An 18,000-nucleotide genomic window follows, 5' to 3' on the forward strand; every position below is an offset into this window, starting at 1 on the left:
AGGCCTGCGTGGGCTCTGTCCTGATACTCCGAAACGCAGATCGATTTCCAATGACTTTGTCACACTTACGCAGCTTCCTTCATGATTTTGTCTTTTAGTTGTCCTGACCTGCAGTGATACCCACACGAGAGCCTTGGAGTCGGAAGGTAGCAAGCTATCCGCTAGCTGATTAACGAATCTGCTGCTACATAGACCATCATGTCTTGTAGATAGGATCGCCGATCACATCTATCTTGACGCCCAGAAACAAACAGTGTCCTTGCGTGGTTTTGCAAGCCTTGCATATCGGTCGTCATAGCATGTAGCAGAAAGATCAACAAGGGTCTAACTACGCCTAAGCTCTGTGACGGGCGGTGGCAGTGCTGGGAACGGTTTAATCCGGATACGATGTAGGTTGTGGTAGAGATTGTATATACGTATAAAGAATGGAAGTGAATCCAAAAAATGTGCCGAAGACTTGAGATAACGGAAAATTAGTCAACGTGAGGTTACTTGATTAAGAGACCACCTTAGTGCATTGAGGTGACACGGCGTCGTGACGGCCTACCACTATGAACAATACATCATCATGCCCGGAGCCTATTGCAGTGATAGGCCTGGGCTGCCGTTTTTCTGGCCAGGCGGCGTCGTTAGACGGCTTCTGGGAGATGTTGCGAGATGGACGAAAGGAACATGGCCCTGTACCCGGTAACCGATATCAAGCCGCGGCGTGGAAGCATCCGAGCCATGAAAGAAAAGGTGCCGTACGTCCTCCCTCCTCTGCTTCTGACAATAACTCCTCGACACGAATGACATTGAGCCTGAACAAAACCAATGCCACTTAGATCAACCATGACAGCGGGTTCTTCTTGGAGGAAGACCCGGCATGCTTCGACGCCCCTTTCTTCTCCATCACAGCAAAGGAAGCCGCGGGCATGGACCCGGCACAGCGCCTATTGCTTGAGGTCGCATATGAAGCCTTCGAAAATGGTACGCAGCCCGTCATCTCTAATATTGTCGCGAGGTGCAGCGAGTCGAGCTAACTGGGATTAATGGCATCTGCAGCCGGCGTCCCCATGGAGTCTCTGCCCGGGAGTTCCACCGGTGTTTACAGCGGCTGTATGACGAACGACTATGAATTACTCTCCACCCGTGATATCATGGATATGCCGCACAACTCAGCCACGGGGAACGGGCGGACAATGCTAGCGAACCGCATATCGTGGTTCTTTGACCTGCGAGGACCCAGTATAATGATGGATACAGCGTGCTCCTCCAGTCTGACAGCACTGCACCTCGCCACCCAAGCATTGCGTGCTGGCGAATGCCGCATGGTTAGTGGTCCATAGTGAACGCGACACTCCTGCAACCTTGGAACCCTAATTAACGTGAACTTTAGGCGCTGGTTTGCGGTGCTAGCATAATATTGCACCCCAACTTTACACAACGACTATCCTACATGCACATGCTCAGCGCCGACGGGATCAGCCATTCATTTGATAGCCGTGCCAACGGATATGGCCGTGGTGAAGGCCTCGGGGCAGTCCTACTAAAACCTTTATCCCAGGCGGTAGCCGACGGGGATGTAATTCGTGCCATAGTGCGGGCCACTGGGGCTAACCAAGACGGCCGGACGCCCGGGATCACCATGCCCAACGCCGAAGCACAAGCAGATCTCATCCGGGCGACGTACCGACAGGTAGGGCTGTCAATGCGAGAAACAGCATATTTTGAAGCACATGGAACGGGAACCGCTCTTGGTGTAAGTGACACTGCTCATGCCTTGATGCAATTCGATACGTGAATGTTGACACACCAGTCTGAATAGGATCCTACGGAACTATCGGCCATCGGCGCCAGCTTTGGGGAAGAACGTACGCCGAACGACGAACCTGTTTACGTTGGCTCGGTTAAAAGTAACATCGGTCACACGGAAGGAGCAGCTGGAGTGACCAGTCTTATCAAAGTCGTGCTTTGTCTGGAGAAAGGGACTCTGGTACCAAATGCAGGCTTTATGACTTTGAATCCTAAAATCCAGACGGAGAGATGGCGACTGCGCCTGAGCGACATAACCCAGCCATGGCCTTCCCATCTCCCCCAGCGCGCCAGCATCAACTCCTTTGGATTTGGTGGCGCCAATGCGCACGCCATTCTTGAAAGTGTGGCTCAGTATATTGGCACTGCCCCTCAGACAATACCTCGATCGCCCATCAGTATTGCGCAGCTGGTAGTAGTGTCTACGCATGACAAGGCTGGTTTGGATCGGACAGCTCAGAAATGGACGCATGCACTCGAGGCGTCATCGGAAACTCCCCCTTTGACCGACCTGGCGCATACCATGGCTACCCGACGCTCAAAGTTTGGATTCCGCAGTTTTGTAGTTGCCGACACACTTGGTGGTCTGAAGGAGGCATTGGGGCGAGGATTGGCCAGTTTTCCACGTGCCAGGCGCCAGCAGCAGACTGCGCTAGCATTTGTCTGCACTGGCCAAGGGGCGCAATGGGCTGGCATGGGAATTGAACTGGTCGCATTTCCTGTATTTGCGGCCAGCATCCATCATAGCCAGGAGGTATTAACCGCCCTTGGCTGCCAGTGGGATTTGGCCGAGGAAATCCGTGCTCATGCAAGTACAAGCCGTATTAACCGCCCTGATCGCAGTCAACCGGTCTGCTGCGCGCTCCAGATCGCATTGATTGACTTACTGTCTGACTGGTCAATTACTCCGAAAGCAGTAGTAGGGCATTCTAGTGGCGAAGTTGGTAGGTCTTGTCTGGTGATCTTATGGTGCACGGGTGCTGATTTGTTACTCAAGGAGCTGCATACGCAGCTGGATATCTTACCCACGAAGATGCGATCAGAATTACCTACTTCCGTGGTGTATTTTCGCAGCGTATTGTTGAGAATGGGCCGAGTGGAGGCATGTTAGCAGCGGGCGTATCCGAGGAAACTGCCCGAGACTATCTAAAGGCCTTGTCTTTGGAGGCTGTTGTTGTTGCTTGCATTAACAGTCCGTCGAGTGTGACGCTATCGGGTAATAATGACCAGATTAATCATTTGGCCGAATATCTGCAGGCCAGGGGGCACTTTGCACGGAAGTTGCGTGTTGATACTGCGTATCATTCCCCTTACATGCGCGCTTTAGCTGATGACTATCGGGATTCCATTGCATCGATCAAGCCCGTGAATCTACATCAAGGGAAAGTAGCAATGTTTTCCTCCGTTACAAAGACGCGTGTTCAACACCCCGATGAACTCGGGCCGGATTATTGGATACGCAATCTCGTCAGTCCCGTCGAATTTGCTGCAGCAGTGGGCCAGCTGGCCACTATGAGTGAGGCTGGTCCTCGACGCCGGCGCGCAGTAGCTGTCCCATGGAGCGCCATCCTCGAGATTGGCCCGCACGAGGCCCTTAGGGGACCGTTCACCCAGACCGTTCAAGAAGTCAATGCGGGTCTGACTTCCTTGCCTTACCTGAGCTTAGTGCAGCGGAAGAAGGATGCACTACATACATCTCTACAGGTAGCTGGTGTCCTCTGGAGTATTGGATGTCCCTTAGAGATTGACTGGGTAAATCGGAGCTTGCTTGGCGATCATAAGCCACAGTTGAGTCAGGCGCTTCTTCCGTCTTATGCTTGGAATCATCAGTCCAGGTACTGGCATGAACCGTATGAATCAAGTCAATTACGCCAACGTGTCCAGCCTCGCCATGATTTACTTGGGGTCGCCTGCGATTATCAAAATAATATTGAGCCTCGATGGCGGAATTTCCTACGTCTCTCGGAGCATCCATGGCTGGCTGACCATGTCGTTGCAGGCTCCATTGTCTTGCCTGCGGCAGGGATGGTGGCGATAGTAGCTGAGGCCGCACGTCAGTTGACCGAGTCTGTGACCCTGGCCGGCATTGAGTTTCATGATTTGGAATTCTTCCGAGGCATGGTTATTCCTTCTGAGGAAAACGGACTTGAGATTTTACTTCATGTGTCCCCCCATGCCGTGCCTGGCTGGTACCAGTTCGGCATCTTTTCTCGGCCAGAGGAATCCCCATGGGTTCAACATGCAAAGGGTAGCTTTACAATGGATTATGCGGGAGAGGAAGAGCAAATGGAGGACAGCACTACCGCATTGAACTGGGCGCGGACGGTCCAACAAGCTCGACAGACACAAACTGCGGCGAACGTGGCAGTGGATAGTGAGGCGGTTTATGGCTGGTTGTCTGAGACTGGAGGTGTCACCATGGGTCCGACCTTCCGAACGATGCAGAGGGTTTTCTTCCATCCCACACAGTCTCGCCTGTTTGCATCAGTGATTGTAACGGATACTAAAAGTACCATGCCCCATGAGCAGGAATCGCCGTACTTTCTTCATCCATCATCTCTGGATTCGCTTTTCCAGGCTGCTGTACTCTCCTGTTCCGAGGCACTGTCTAACCAGAATGCTCAGATCCCCATTGCGGTAGACCGACTCTACATGTCCACCCGCTTTTCACCCTCAACTGGGGAGCAATTCAATCTTCATGTGGAAACGCACTGGGACGAGGAAGGCATTTCTCGATCAGAGGTTGTTGCATCGCACCCCACCTGGTCACACCCTGGCCTCGTACTGCAAGGTGTCCGACTTGGTGGGGTCCCAATACAGTCCCGCCCGTCTGCTGCAGTTGAAAACGTTCCTCAGAGCCGGTTCTCATCACTAGTCTGGGCCGAGCATGTGGACTCCTGGGCCGAGCATTGTGATGGTACACTCTCATCATGGCTTAGAAGCGTGTGCCATACTCATGGCGATGCACGCATGCTGGTGGTGGCAGCAGAGAGCCGCTTTGACCACCTGGTGCCGGCTCTCCAGGAGCTGGTCCCAACTGGCAAATACCGGCCAAAGCTGCAACAGCTAACGGTAATCTTAGTAGATATGAGTCCAGATGGTTCAAGTGCGCGGGTACAGGCTTTGCAGCAAATACTACCCAACTGCCACCTACACCCTGTGCTCACCCTGGCGGAGGTAGCTTCGTCCCTGCCAGACGAAGGAGCATACGACGCGGTCCTACTGGATCACCCCGACCTGTGGACTGGCAGACAAGACTTTCCCCTCCTGGATGATATTAACAGAGTCGCCCAACCAGATGGCTGGATAATTGCGTCCATCCCAGCGGGTATGCAGGATGAGGTCACTCAAAATCTTGACAGACATGCCGATTGGAAGGTACACGGGATTACTTCTCAGACAAACTCACTACTTATCCATCGGCGGGATGAAGCGTCTTCGTTACTAGACCCAATCATCTACGTTCTGGCACCCGAGCCAGCTGACATTTTTAATGCTCTGTTACAGGAGCTCACCCCCTTGATCGAGGAGCAGGGCGCCCGGGTGGAGAGAGTAAGCCCCCATGAGGTATCAAAATTGAAGGACAAGCAGGTTATATCGTTGATGGAACTGCACGAGTCATGGACGCTCCGCTGGACTCCCGCAGATATGGAATGCATGCGCACGCTGGTTCAGGCGAAATACATACTCTGGGTATCGCCCGCACCCTTGGACACAGCCGCCTCTTATGCGGCTACTGGTGCTACAACCGGGCTGTTACGAACTCTGCGGAATGAAAACCCCAACCTGGACCTACCCCAGCTTCTAATAGAGGAGAAGGATGTTGCGCGGGATCCTGGTCATCTTGGCCGTAGTATTGCACGTCTTCTACGACTAAGCCACCAGTCGCGGTCGCGACCCCAGGATTACGAGTACTTACTGCGCGACGGCCGCTTGTATGTACCACGCGCAATTGCTTACTCGCCATTGGATGATGCGATGGAAGCAGCTGTACATGGCCCGAAACCTATACTGGCTGAGTTGACGGAGGACACCCGACCGCTGCGTCTACACAGCAAGTCATCCGATCTTGAGGGAGCGCAATGGCAATTGGACGACCGACTAGCCACTGCGATAGCGGAGGATGAAGTAGAAGTTCATCTTCATGCTATTTCACTTCCCTCTACAACAGCAAAGACCACGGAGGCTCGCGTCCAATTGACAGAGGCCTTGGGCACTGTTTGCCAGGTCGGACAGTCTCTGCTATCGGTCTTCTCGGTTGGAGAGACGGTGCTGTGTGTGATACCTGGCCAGACCATATCCACTCGGGTTCGTTTGCCCGAGAGCTCTGTCTGGACTTGTCCTCCGCAGCAAGGCCCCGCGCAATCTCTCTCCATGCCGATCGCGTATTCTACCGCCTATACCAGTCTTGTCAATGGAATGCATCAAGTATCCGGCTCCGTTCTGATTGTGGGCTCTGTTAATCAGACACTCAGGGCCACTGTACACTGTGCCTTAGCGGCAAGGATGCAGGTGTTTGTTGCGGTGGATGGTGTTGTAGAGGAGCTACGTGCCCAGTACCCTGTCTTAAAAGGCCGGATTATCTCCCTCCATCGGTCACTTCCAACTACCATTGCCCGTTTGACTAGCGGCAGAGGAGTCGAGCTCACTGTCTGTAACCTCGCGGGAGCAGCTAGCCGACAAGCAGCGTCTTGCCTAGCGCCTGGGGGTCGGTATATTGACCTGAGTGGGGACCTGCAACTCTCGGCACTACCCCAGAAGATCTTAGAGCAAGGCTGCACTGTCACCTCACTCTCTCTGTCTCGGATGCTTAGGGATACTCCGCGCCTGATACAGGCTAATTTCCACCGAGCAGTCGATCTCATCGCAGGACATAAGTCTCTCGTGCAGGTGGCATCTTATCCTGTCTTTCCAGTTTCACAGGTGGACGAGGCTATCTCTCATGCGAGGAATTCCGGCACCCGGGTCATCCTTGACCTCCAGGCTCCAGGTCCCGTGGCAGTGAGACCTGTTCAACCCGAGCCAAGGCCGCTACCCAGTGAGAACACCTACCTTCTAATTGGAGGACTGGGCACAATCGGAATCTCTCTAGCGAGCGCTCTGGTAGACAGCGGGGCCCGTCACATTGTTTTTTCAAGTCGTTCTGGAGCAACACAATCAAGTCAACAAGCCGCTCTGGATGCACTGCGCGCGCGTGGAGCCCGAACGGAGGTGATACGCTGCGATGTTGCCTGCGAACATGACGTGAAGCAACTCCTGACGCACGCAGCCTACCACAACTGGCGCATCCGTGGCATCATCCAGTGCGCCACCGTTCTCAAAGATGCGATGTTCGACCAGATGGACTGGGAATCCTGGCAACAGTCGACACGGGCTAAGATCCAAGGCACGTGGAATCTGCACCAGGCGTTCCAAGCCACACGGCCGCTGGACTTCTTCGTCACTCTCTCCTCGATCAGCAGTGTCATCGGCAACATGGGTCAGGCCAATTATGCCGCGGGCAATGCTTTCATGGATGCCCTAATGGAGTGGCGGCACAAACATAACCTCGCTGGTTGTAGTATCAACCTGGGGCTCGTTGAAGACGCCAGCGGAGTGACGGATGTGGCTGAGTCTTCTGAGCAGCGTCGTCAGCGGTATCGGCACGTCTTGGGAACCGAGATCTCACAGGCAGAGGTGCAGACCCTTATTCGTCTCCTCGTCCAGGGCCAGATGCAACCTGCACCGCCTGCTCAGATAATTGCCGGGTTGATTGATGTTCTGCCGCGTGAAGACGGTGCCAGTCCCTGGCAATTTGACCGCAAGTTCGATCACCGTGCTCGGATCGCCGATCCTGAAGCCCAAGCTGCCACAGGCCCCGTCAAGACGAGCGTTCTACTCAAACGAGCTGACTCAATAGAAGAATCGATCTCGCTCGTTAGCCAGGCTTTGCAAACCTATCTGGCTCGGGCAATGGGCGCTGCTCCTGATTCTGTCGATCTCGACTTGCCTTTGTCTGCTTTGGGAGGTTGGTTCTCCTCTTCTTTTCCCTTTAGATGATATTGTATCTGTATGCTAACCGCTAATAATTCTAGTGGATTCGCTCAAAGCGACGGAAATGCAGACTTGGGTCAGTCGCGAATTAGGAGCTGCGTTGTCTTCCTTCGAGCTCCTCAGCTCCCAGCCTGTGAGGATCCTAGCTGAGAAGATAACCGCGGGGAGCTCTTTTGTCGCTGCAAAGGCTTAGATCTGGGACCATATATATACTAGGGTAGCTTTATAGAATGGAACTTTTTGATGATTGAAAAACGCTATGCTCGCATCCTAAACATTGGCTATGATCATATTTTTTCTTTAATCACACTGTCTTTACTTGATGTCGTGATAGGAGTAGGATCAGGTCATACGGGGGATTCGTCTATTTGAATGAAACTAGTCAAAGTCATAAATCGCTCTTTTACTGTATCGTCTTATCCTATTGAGATACATCCAAAGATGCTTGAGAAGAGCCTGTGGATGGAGGTCACCTACTCAATACCTAATCTAGGCAACGAGTATCATCGAGGAAAATCTCTTCAGCTTATAGTGGAGGTTATTTACTACTAAGTAAAGCTCTTTACAACTAGGTCCTAACCATTCGCGTTGAGTAATGTAAAGGGTTGACATTTTGGCTAGACTATATGCTACCCAACATCCCCTTTTACCTACTTTGTCCAAGGTCATATGTTCTTCCTCTCACCAGGTACAGGAAATGTCTCATTTCAAACCCTGTCTATATCATGCAAGGGTCCCTAGAACAAAGATGCGCTCTCCATGGGTGGAGTCATTCTGATGGTCCAAAATATCCACCACTCTCAAGCCAGCCGCAGCAGCACGAGCCCTCACATCGGCCTCAGTCCACACTCCAACTTTGCGACTATCCAAGTTGTCTTCAACGACGACCTCCTGTCCATCTGCTAGCCTCTCCGAGACAACAATATGCCGAGTAGTGTGCCACACCTTTCCAATGAGTTCATGGGCGGGCCAGGTCTCCCTGTAGAAGATGCCAGGAAATTCCTTGCTCGGCGTGACAATTGGCTCAGATGGTTCCATAGCGCGGGCGAGCGGCTCGCCGCCGTCGGTGAGCGCTTTTAGCACGGAGATGTACGCGCGCCCAGTGGCGGGCTTGAGAACCTTGGCTATCTGCTCGAAGAACCGGCTGCCTTGGTCAGCTTTGTAGAGATGGCAGATACTGCCGCAGGCAAACACTATCATGTCGATGAGCCCACCTGACCCGTCGGAATGCTGCAAGGCAGGCAACGATCCCAGTTCCTCTGCCGAACCTAGCACCCAGGTCATTTGATCGACATGCGCTGGGTCGGTGAGAATGTGAGCTCGATCCAGCATGTGCTGTTCGTTGTCTAGACCCAGGAAGTGCACTGCCGGCTGGCGTTTAGTGCCCTGTTTCTGGTGCTGGGCGCTGGCCAGCCCGTGAATGATCCGCCCTGAGCCTGTGCCCACGTCCAGTACCCTCACTGGGTTTGCGGAAGTGTTTCGGGACACCATCTCCGCGAGCAGACGGGAATATAGTTGGACATCGTCCCAGTTCCCAATCCACAAGTCGTAGTATTCGGCCAGATACTTGCTGTTGTAGCAGGTACTTTGGCGCGGATGGGCTGACTGGTTATCGGTGGGGTTATCGTTGGGGACGGTCATGGTGGGTTTGATGGGGATGAGACTTTTGGAAGTCAACAATCTTTCTGGTGTTCAACAGGTATTTAACTTTGCTGAATTTCCTGGGGATACAGCAGACGAACACTCTCTCCGTGCCTTGCTGGGTAGGATAATAAGGTTCACAAGGTCATGATACGAGGTCATGATCCGTTACAAGCACTCCGTGAGGGGGATGATCCAGACGAAAGCTCTTCTGCGCCGTTTCCAGGCAAAATAATAAGTTTAGGACTCGTTGCAGACGCATGTTTCAGGGACATGTACTCTTCAACATTGAGTGAGAACTACTCATGCATTACTGTTTGTGCCGGCTGAAGTACACTAGTCGCACAGTGGGAAGCATTGAATGTAGGAAAATGTATGATTTCGAGTTGGAAGATTGTAAAGCAGCTATGGACATTTCCTACTAATCCGTCCCCGTAAACTCTGTCTTGCATCATTCCAGACACCGCTACCCCTTTTTTCTAAAGACACTCAGAAAATAATCTAACCGAACGCCCCCAATTTTCCTCCTGCGTCAGCCACGTCGTAATCTTCTGCAGTCCCTGCGCAATGTCACGAATCCAGTCAGGCGAGTTATTCGCCACCGCGCCAGTGAGGGAGACACAGAGATCAGTACCGTCCTTGCCGGACGCACCAGCATCGACCATCAAGCCACAAGTAGGCTGAAAGAAGATCTCTTGCCGCTGAATATGCTCGTGCAGTCGTCTCTTGTCGTCTGCCTTGAAGGTCGTCGTCCCTGTCCAGTTGAAGATCAAGTGATCAGCTACTGCAGGGTACAACTCTTTCATACGAGGCAATTCCTCAAGAATGCGCCTCCACGGTGCATTCGCGTAACGCGTTATCAGAGCCTGCTGAGCCTGGACGCGATAAAGTAATTGTAGTACTGTCTCATTTGGGTCATAGGTGATCCGCTCTACGTTGCCTGTCAGTGTAGGCCCGGCAACGCGGGCCCCGTCCAGCGGGCCTTCACGCGGAAAGGAGGACGGCAAGAAGGGGAATCGCCCCCGTGCTGCTTCAACATTGAGGAGTAGCATCTCCGAGTGCTTGGTGTGGAAAATGGATAACAGGGCGAGGGCTGTCTTGAGGACCACTGATGTCATCAGAGTCGGATGGTGCTGGTGCAGAGACATCAACGCCGGTAGCTGAAACTCGAGCAGGTACAACCCTTCCGATTGTTGTCCGGATAAGGTCCTCAGTGGGCGACTAGGTGTGGGCCATAGCGCTACTGGTCCGTCCGGCACTTGCTGCATCTGCGAAAGGTGATACTCAAAAGCCGGTCGGCTAGCCAGAGCATCCTCCAGCAGAAAGTAGCTCTCATTCCACGCTTTATATGAAGCATGCGCTCGAAGTGGCTGCCCGCTCAGCGCGAGCTCCAGATCATCTTCAAATATTTCATGGTAGGTCGCATCCATGACAGAATGGCAGACTGCAAATAGACACAAATAAGTACAGATACCACGGGGGAATTTGGCAAACGGGGAAAGCACTTACAATCTGCAACGAGAACGGCACTCTTTATCTCCTTTACGTACACCATCAATCCGCAGAACAAAGGTCCTGGTAAGGCAATCCGATGCTCCCGGGGAAAATTGACCACTAATTTGTGTACGTCGGCCAATGTGGCGACCTCGCCGTAGTCCACAATGCAGCGGTCAAGAATCGATTGTGACGGGCGGACGGTCACCAGCAGAGTCTGCGGGGTCTCATCTTGCACAACAAAGGATCGCAGCATGGGATGAAGAGGCAACGTAGCCTCCAGAGCCTTGCGCAGCTCCGGGACAGAATGCCCTCTGGTGTGTATGCAGACGAAGAATTCCCAGTAGTCAATTAGTTGAGCCTGGCGCATGATGTTTTGGAAATCAGTGGCCGGGAAGACATCTTCAACATCATCCCATGTGAGCTGATAGCGCGCAATGGCTTGTTGGACCAAGGCCTGCGTAGAAGGGAGTCGGCTGGAGTCGCCCATCAGGTGCACCATATCTTCCAATTCTGGACCTCCAACCCGAGCGTGGCCATCATTGTGAGCAGTGGGATATGGGTCCTCTGGTTGGCTATCTGCGGTTTCAAGGAGCAGGATTTGGTCCGCAATGGTTTTGGCGCTTGCCCAAGCCGCGAATGGGGTATGTCTGCCGGTGAGCTTGGTCGCTCTGGAATGCACGCGCATCAAGGTGATGCTATCAACACGTTCCGAAAGCGCCGCCTGCACATCAACCTCTTCGATCGTGGCCGCTAAGACATCTGCCCAGAGCTGCACTACACGCTTGCGTATCTCCCTGGAGTTGCTAGGTGCCGATGGCACAGGAACATCGGATTGGGCAGCAGCATACTGACGCACCAGGGCCGCTAGTTTGACCTTTTGCACCTTGCCTGAGGTCGTGCGAGGATAGTTTGCGGCCCCAAGCGTTTGGATGGAAATGACTTTATCAGGAACATATGCCGCACCCATCTGCGTTAGAATCAGATGCATGATGTATTGCACTTGCGGCTGTATAACATCGCGATTTACGACAATAACCGGAACCTCCCCTGCCACAGCGTCTGGCAGAGGGACGGCTTGAGGATTAAGCTGATGCAATTCGGGGTCTCGGTTGAGTACCGCCTCGATGGCAGACGGCGATATATTCTTGCCACCCCGGATGATGAGGTCTTTGTACCGACCAACAGGATAGACAAGTCCGTTTGATTCGTACATAATAGCCTGATCACCGGTCTTGTACCAGTAACATCCATTTTCATCAATGTAGAATGAATCGCTCTGCACGCCGATATAACCACGGGCAGTCTGGTAGCCACTGTAGTGCACCTCTCCCGCCACACCTGGTGGCAGAGGCTCCGTACTGTTCGGAGCACAAAGGCGCAGTGTTGAGCCTGTCATAGGACGCCCGGCGGCCAGGAAGCCGTCGCGCGAGATACTGTCGAGGTCTTCCACTGGGCCGGTGGCGCAAAACGCCCCCTCCGTCATACCGTATAGATTCTCGATCGCTCGCGTACCCACTCTCAATTGAAATTCCTTAGCTACAGCAGTAGACAGTGTCATTCCAGAGAAAATGACTGTGTCAATCGGAGGAAGTGGGGTCGAGCTGAGGTCCGCACTGATGAAGGCATGCACCAACGCTGATACCATGACTATATATTTGCAGGGAACATTCCGAAGGGTGTCAATCGTAGTACGTGGGTCAAAGGCCAAATAAGATGGGTAGACGAGTGTAGCCCCATGTGTCAGGGCAAACATCTGCCCCATATAGCCAAGTACATGGCTACATGGAACGAGCGACATCAGTCGGTCCCCTGGGCGGACTAAGCCCAGAGTTGACCCACTCGCTAGAGAGCTGATCCAAGCAGGAACGTTCATTTCACATGGTTTGGGCAGCGATGTGGTTCCGCTAGAAAAAAAGATGGACGTCTCGCGCGACGGGGGTGATGTTGAAGGGCCCGATGAGGCTTTTCCAGATTGCATGAGCTGGTCAAAATCTGTCCATGCAGAAGGAGTCGGCTGGCCATTTCCGATGATTATTTTGATCACATCCAGCTGGGGAAACAGTTGATCAAACTGGTCGGCTGCCGTTTCATCTTTGACAAGGACGGCTGCCCTGGGGCTGGGGCGGTTATCGAGAACGGTTTGGACGACATGGCGAGCTTCCGCCGAGTTGGACAACGTATTGGGGTGGACAGAGACATGGATGCAGCCAAGTCGGTATCCAGCCCAGGTGGTAAGGACATGCTCTAGACTGTTACCGAGGATCACAAAAAGCAGACAATCATTCGAAAGACCCAGTGACTCCAAGGAGGCAGACAGGCGGATGATGCCTTCATACAGTTCCCCAAAACTCCATTGACCATGTTCTTCCTTGGTCTTGTCTCCAAGCCCATAGAGGCCAGCTCGTTGGTGCGCGCAGATTAGTGCCAGATGGTCAGGGTGTCTTTCCACTGCCTCGACCAGTCGTTCCCAAGCTGAGCGGCTTTGATGCTCAGGGTCGCTTCTTACGACTTCGCGCATCGTAGTTGTGTAACTTGAAGTTTATATCTGAAATCCGGAAATTTGACAATTTATTGCAACAATAAGAGTACTTATTACACACCTATATCATTACATTCGAGGCATATAGCTATCTGTACGGGAATTACTCCCGCACAGGTGTTTGTGACATAGTGTGACCCTGCATCACCTACCGGAATGATCCCCCCTTGCCTGGGTATAGACCAAGGCGGACCGGCAGTTCCATGAAGATCTGGACTTGCGCAACATTGTCAGGAGGATTGAGCCAGCATATGCACCTCTCCGCCCTTACTTGCATGTTTGACCGCTCCTTGCCATCAATAAAATGGCATATTTTTCTTGACCTAATGCAACTGCTTATTGAGTGGAGCAGCTCTGCAGATAATGTACCTTGTCCTGTAGTGAGGTTCCTTGGTTCTGTAGAAACCTAAATGAACAGACGAATCCTGGCAAGGTCCAGCATTTTCTAGACAGGCATATGTTTACGACCAAATTCATGTTGTGTATCTACTTTGGACACCTCTTCTTTCTTACTTAATATTAAAGGCTTGGCGTCATATACCTGCGTTTATACAATTCGTCATATAGGGATAAATTCCAATAAGATTTAGTACTCGATCTAGCTGTTGGTTCATTATTTAGATTCCATATAATTAACCTTTTCTGGCTCTATTTTGATTGGGCATCTTCAGGTAGACTGAGAGGCTATTATATGATTAAAACCTAGTCCCTAGATTGCCAAGGAGGGTAGCCTTCATCTCTTCTTGGGCAAACAGTGCCTTGCTGTTGACACTTGTTCCTTGCAAATTCCAACTCCGGGCGACCGCCGTATGCCCCGGATGCCATAAAATCGGGCACCAGTCTTCTTTCAGTCAGGCTTCTGCACTTCAGATACCTCATCTCAGAAACCAATAATCACCGTCCTGTACCTTATTTCTTACTACTCCCGTTACCCACTAATTCATCAAACGTGACATATCATGGTCGTCAAGGGCTCTTGTAACTGCGGTCGCATCCGCATCACCATGGACAATCCCACACCATCTGGAGGCGGCGTGATGATTTGCTACTGCCTGAATTGTCGAAAGCAGAGTGGCGCCGGTATTCATCGCACTTGTTCTTCTTCTCGTTTACTTTCAGATTCGGAAATTGTCTAACTTGAGCATCCTCCAGCCGGCACCTATGTCGTCGTGGTGGAGAACAAAGACATGGTCTTGACCGGTAGTCCCAAGAAATTTCTCGACACCAACACTGCCTGTGGCCGGCCATTGGATCGATATTTCTGTTATACCTGTGGATGGTAAGTACACTCCATGGGAATACTATGCTTCCTATCTGGTTAACCTCTTTGCAGTCCGATCATGTACAGAAGTGAGACTGTTTTGCCTGGAAAGTCACGTCAGTTCTCCCTCTATCTCTCCCTTCCCCTGTATGAGTCTCAGCAGTAACATTAACACAAGCAGTCCTCATGTTCGGTCTCTTTGATGATATTCCCAAGCCGGTGGCAGAGGTGTGGACCAAGCGTCGGCCGGAGTGGATCCCAGCGACTTCAGAAGTTCTACAATATGTGACGGATATTCCTGACGATGTGAGCGGAGAGGAGGCGAAGAAACTGGGCTGGTGAGTTGATGGATGTTGCAGAAGGGCTGTCAACCGAGCAGCACCATAGCCCGGACGAAGTGATTGAATGTCAAGCCTGCAACAGGGACAGATTAAAATGTAGTTAATGTAAATAGAAATCGGCTACTTCGCTTATCCCTTCTAGAGATACTATATGGATCTAGAGAGCAGATTCTGCCCATCTTCAGCTAGTCTGGAAGGCGGTGAGAAAGTTTACAGATTTTCGGGTCACTTTTCCGGAGCTGTACAAAATGTATATCCTTCAATAGCCGCTTATATCCGCACTTTTCTCAGCGAGGTTCGCTAGGTTCTGCCGGACTGAGCGGTAAGTTGAGCGGTCACAAATTGGCTTTTCTGCCAGACTCTGCCATGAAGGCGGTAAAGAAGTATACAGAATGCTGACTCATTTTTCCGGGGATGTATAAAATCAAATCCGTTCATATCCGCTTATATCCGCACTTTTCTCAACGAGGTCGACTAGCTTCTGCCGCTTTAGGCGGTAGGTGAAACGGTCAGGGCCGAGTTTTCTGCCGCAGTGGTGGTCGAGAAGAGTCTCCTGTACTAATCAGTCGTCAGGTTGACTCTTCCTTAATGTGACCCGGTACCCAGCGTTGTACTCCAGATTTTCGTGGTCCAATGGGGGCACATACAAAGTTGATACATGCGGGATATGTCTTAACTACTGCCGATTATACATCTTCGTAACAATGGTCTGAACCTCACTGGTACTGGACTCGTACTTATGAAGGAAGTCACCCGCTATATATAATCGTCACGTGCTAAAGATATTGTTAAGTTTCTCACGGTGCATCCAAGGCCTCCCTAAAGGCTGCTTCTGTATGACGGGACAAACAACGGGGAGGTTGTCAAGGTAAAAGCTTTCATGTTTTCTATCTATCTATTAGTCCTTCTTTTTTGCCAGTCCTACTGCGTTCTTGAAGGCGCTCAGTTTCCAGGCAATCCAGCAGTATACATTGAACCGACAGTGGCAAACACTTCCGTGAACAATGTTCAAGATGCCATCGTATAACGAGGCCCGATTACAGCTTGAAGTATTAGCGGTCCAGGCCAGTAGGCGATATTGCATCTCGGGAATCAGGCCATCTCTGTTATTGTCTTATAGGACGCGCTTGTTGAAAATCCTTTGTCCAGAACCCTACGGACTTACGTACACTTACTTCTAGATAGCCATAATCCACTGTAGAAACACCCCCGGTCATCAGTGGCTCCTATTTTAGTACTAACATCAGCAATGAGCTAATATCTGTCGCTGTGTATATGGTTCAGGAGGGATGACATGTTTGAACAGTCAGTCTGGCATCTTATATGGAATGTGGGGTAGCTCGGACGAATCCCGACCCACAACCCTGTTTCGGACGAAGCCGTTGCAAACAGTCACAGTCTTGGTCCGAAGTGGTCAACCTTCATCTGTCCAGTACAAGATAAAGTTCTTTTCGTCCGACGATCACGTGTGGCGTCTACAACATAAATATCTCTCTTAGAAGAAACAGATTCACCAATTGCAACCGTTTACACAGAGTTGAATCCTAACGATAAGAATGGAAACCCCAATTACCGTGGGCGTGATAGGTGCGACAGGTAATACAGGCCGGTCTGTGGTAGACGGTCTACTTTCCTCACCGATAAAGTTTGTATGACATCTGTTTCGCAACCTCAACGTTAGATGATCTTAACTAATGAGTCTGACAGGCTGTCACATCATTTACTCGACAAGCTTCAGTCGACAGCCAAGCCAACAACACCCTCAAAGCAAAAGGTGTCCAAATTGTCGGCTACGACTTGGACGGTCCTCGGCAGGTTCTGGTAGAACAGTTAAAAAGTACCGAAGTCCTCATCTCATGTATTACCTGGGAACATTTGGAATCTCAGGTTCCATGGATTGAGGCCGCCAAAGAAGCAGGTGTGAAGCGATTCGTGCCTTCGGAATGGGTGGGACCGGCACCCAGAGGGATTATTGACATCAAAGACAAGAAGCTCGACATCCTGGGCGTAATTCAACGGGTGGGTCTACCGTACACACTCATCGACGTTGGATGTTGGTTTCAGGTCTGGGTCCCCAAGATTCCGTCTGGTCAGTCGGACCACGCCCATTCGATTTATATCGACCACCGGATCGTTGGTCATGGTAATCAGAAGTTTGGGTTGACGGATATGGGAGATATTGGCAAATATGTCGCGCAGATTATATCGGATGAGCGGACTTTGAATAGACGTGTGTTTGCGTATACCGAAGTTCTGAGTATGAATGAGATTTGGGACACAATGGCAACGGTCAGCGGGGAGACACCCCTGAAAGAGTTTGTAAGTAGATGAGCTTGATCTCGGATCGCCTGATCAGATTGCTCCTGTGAGCGATGGCGTTAACTTCAACCAACAGGTTTCAGAATCAGAGATCAAAGAGATCATCCAACGGTGCGGCAAGAGGTGGCAGGAGAATGGGGAGAAGGTCGATATCATGGACGTTGCCAATTACAATATGGGCCAATACCGCATATCATGGTGTATTCGAGGGGACAATACCCCAGAGTATGCGGACTATCTAGGATACTTGGATTTCTGGAAGCTGTTCCCAGACTTTCCAAAGGGCAGGTCGTTGGAGGCGTACTATCAGCAGGTCCTCACTGAGGGCTCCAAATGAGTGATTTGTCCGTTGTAGTTATCTAAAGAGATCGAAGGTTTCACATGCCCTTTCATGTCTCGACACATTTCAAGGAGGCTAAATAAGATATACGAGAATCATCATAAATCATATAGATAGGCATCGGTAAGCTCAATAAGTCTATGTACTCCACCCAGAGCAGTGACTGCGCTGATTGGGTGCTGCCGGACTACACTTCCCGATTAGGAAGGCCGGCGGAGTAAGTTACCCCGAGCAG

At 51.5% G+C, this 18,000-nt stretch overlaps 4 protein-coding genes across 4 annotated transcripts; 3 read left to right on the forward strand and 1 right to left on the reverse strand.

The window, feature by feature from the left end:
• Window positions 1-551: 551 nt before the first annotated feature.
• AKAW2_81212S (type I iterative PKS) lies at window positions 552-8,020 on the forward strand (the record flags this gene model as incomplete). The annotated part of the gene is made up of 7 exons (XM_041682318.1): window positions 552-743; window positions 825-969; window positions 1,045-1,313; window positions 1,379-1,741; window positions 1,808-2,738; window positions 2,792-7,801; window positions 7,869-8,020. The coding sequence occupies 7 exons, from the start codon at window positions 552-554 to the stop codon at window positions 8,018-8,020; spliced, it is 7,062 nt and encodes a 2,353-aa protein (XP_041549173.1).
• Window positions 8,021-9,947: 1,927 nt separating this feature from the next.
• AKAW2_81213A (putative NRPS-like protein biosynthetic cluster) lies at window positions 9,948-13,483 on the reverse strand (the record flags this gene model as incomplete). The annotated part of the gene is made up of 2 exons (XM_041682319.1): window positions 9,948-10,912; window positions 10,978-13,483. 2 exons carry the CDS (start codon window positions 13,481-13,483, stop codon window positions 9,948-9,950), a joined length of 3,471 nt encoding a protein of 1,156 aa, XP_041549174.1.
• Window positions 13,484-14,463: 980 nt separating this feature from the next.
• On the forward strand, window positions 14,464-15,107 carry AKAW2_81214S (GFA family protein; the record flags this gene model as incomplete). Its single annotated transcript, XM_041682320.1, has 4 exons — window positions 14,464-14,584; window positions 14,657-14,783; window positions 14,838-14,881; window positions 14,947-15,107. 4 exons carry the CDS (start codon window positions 14,464-14,466, stop codon window positions 15,105-15,107), a joined length of 453 nt encoding a protein of 150 aa, XP_041549175.1.
• A 1,555-nt stretch (window positions 15,108-16,662) lies between these two features.
• AKAW2_81215S (uncharacterized protein) lies at window positions 16,663-17,762 on the forward strand (the record flags this gene model as incomplete). The annotated part of the gene is made up of 3 exons (XM_041682321.1): window positions 16,663-16,755; window positions 16,814-17,425; window positions 17,502-17,762. The coding sequence occupies 3 exons, from the start codon at window positions 16,663-16,665 to the stop codon at window positions 17,760-17,762; spliced, it is 966 nt and encodes a 321-aa protein (XP_041549176.1).
• Between the last annotated feature and the right edge of the window lie 238 nt (window positions 17,763-18,000).

This window comes from Aspergillus luchuensis, chromosome 8, assembly GCF_016861625.1.
Source record: "Aspergillus luchuensis IFO 4308 DNA, chromosome 8, nearly complete sequence".
Lineage (NCBI taxonomy): Eukaryota > Fungi > Ascomycota > Eurotiomycetes > Eurotiales > Aspergillaceae > Aspergillus > Aspergillus luchuensis.